This window comes from Nomascus leucogenys, chromosome 4 (assembly GCF_006542625.1).
Source record: "Nomascus leucogenys isolate Asia chromosome 4, Asia_NLE_v1, whole genome shotgun sequence".
In the NCBI taxonomy this organism is placed as follows: Eukaryota; Metazoa; Chordata; class Mammalia; order Primates; family Hylobatidae; genus Nomascus; species Nomascus leucogenys.
In genome coordinates this window covers 48,008,332-48,010,176 of record NC_044384.1, presented here as the reverse complement: position 1 = coordinate 48,010,176, position 1,845 = coordinate 48,008,332, and the positions used below count along the sequence as shown (strand labels likewise).

General features: G+C 45.8%; 1 protein-coding gene across 1 annotated transcript; it reads right to left on the bottom strand.

The window, feature by feature from the left end:
* Positions 1–671: 671 nt before the first annotated feature.
* Positions 672–1,579, bottom strand: SLC25A52 (solute carrier family 25 member 52). Its single transcript, XM_012506273.2, is given in 3 exon segments — positions 672–846; positions 848–1,504; positions 1,506–1,579. Coding segments are annotated over 3 exon segments (888 nt in total). The 5' UTR covers positions 1,562–1,579.
* Positions 1,580–1,845: the final 266 nt, after the last annotated feature.

Here is a 1,845-nt window from a genome sequence, read left to right as displayed (position 1 = left end):
ATGCAGGAGATTTCGCCGGGCGCGGTGGCTCAGGCCTGTAATCTCAGCACTTTGGGAGGCCGAGGTGGGCGGATCACGAGATCAGGAGATTGAGACCATCCTGGCTAACACAGTGAAACCCCGTCTCTACTAAAAATACAAAAAATTAGCCGGGCGAGATGGCGGGCGCCTGTAGTCCCAGCTACTCTGGAGGCTGAGGCAGGAGAATGGCGTGAACCCCGGGGGGCGGAGCCTGCAGTGAGCCGAGATCGCGCCGCTGCACTCCAGCCTGGGCGACAGTGAGATTCTGCCTCAAAAAAAAAAAAAAAAAAAAAAACGCAGGAGATTTCAAGACTGGTTTGAGAAAAAGAATCTTATATTGGGGATTAGGTTCCTTGTCAAAGGCCATCAGATAGACAGCTATTTACCAGGCAATTAGCCTAAAGCTCTTAGGTAATGATAAAAAACAAAACAAAACAGAAAACAAAACAAAACAAAAAACCCTTATATTTTCCTATTGGAACCTTTTCTTCTGTTTTGTTGATGCTTAAGGAAAACAGCTTTGCCCATAACTCACTGTGGCCTGGAGTTATGACACCAACTTGTATTTGGCCAATTAAGAAAGAGGCCAAACTGCATTCTTCTTAGAAGGTCTATTCAGTTGATAAATGGCACTTAACTGATGGTTTTTTTCATCTAACCTTTAACAAGAACTCATAAGTTGCATTGATTATGCCCCAAGAGACAAGGGACCGATGGTAATTCAGATGGGCACCTCTGAAAAGATTTATCAGTTTTCTGTTCCGTTCCAGCCAGATTTTTTGAAAAACCTTGGGGAAAGACTGAAATTCCCCACCAATCTGAGACTATGCGAGTTTTTACAACATTAATTGGAAAACACAAGAATCCCAACATGGCACCCAATAGACCTCCACCGATAAAATCATTGACCAAATGAGCACTGTGAGTCGTTGGGGTAGGCAGATGCTCTTTAATGGGACCTCGAAGGCCGAAACACAAGACATTGCTGAGTCCATTCCAGAAAAGAATGGGCACCAAGCCTCGATAATACTCTCCAATTCCATGACATTTCAGTGCCTTGAAAGCCTGATAAGTGTTGGTAAATTTGTCATGATGCTTGTGGTCTTGAAGCAATGTCTGAACTCTTTCTAGTGGAGTGAAAATTGCTTCTGTTGTCCCTGCAAGCACTGCCGCCACGCCACGGGTTGCAAACTCTGGAGCACCGACATGCTTGTGGAGAAGGCAGGATAAATCCTCATACAGACCAAACATAAGTGCAAGTGTAGTTGTCTTCTGCATCAATGGGGGAAGGATTCCACGATACAAATTTCGAAATCCATCCCTTCTCAACTGAAGTACTGCATCCCAGGTTTTGATGCCACACAGCTGTTGTCGAAAGAGGACCTTCTGAATGGGATATGTGATTGTGACGTTGTTGAAGGCTGCACAGCAGCCACACAAGTAATGCTTCATTTCACCAACATTTGTAATATGAGGTGATATATTGTTTTGAAGATGTAAGTATTGGTGGCCTCTTTTCATGAGCTTCTGAATCTATCATGTTGCTTAAGATCTTTTTCATGAAGGACGTTTTTTAACCTGTGACATCATCCGAGCCTGGAGTTTGGCAGGATGATAGCTTTGTGATAATGTTCCCAATTTCTTCCACTGTTATTGTTTTGTTAGATTCTCGCTTCTCGAGTCCATTTTGATAACTGGATTTCCGTTCTCTAGGCGTCCATTTCCCCAACCCATCACCGCGGGCGTCCCGCAGGACGGCGGGCAAGCCGGGGCCGCGCAGGCGCAGACCGTGACTGATCCCGGGGCCGGGGCGCCGCGCGACGC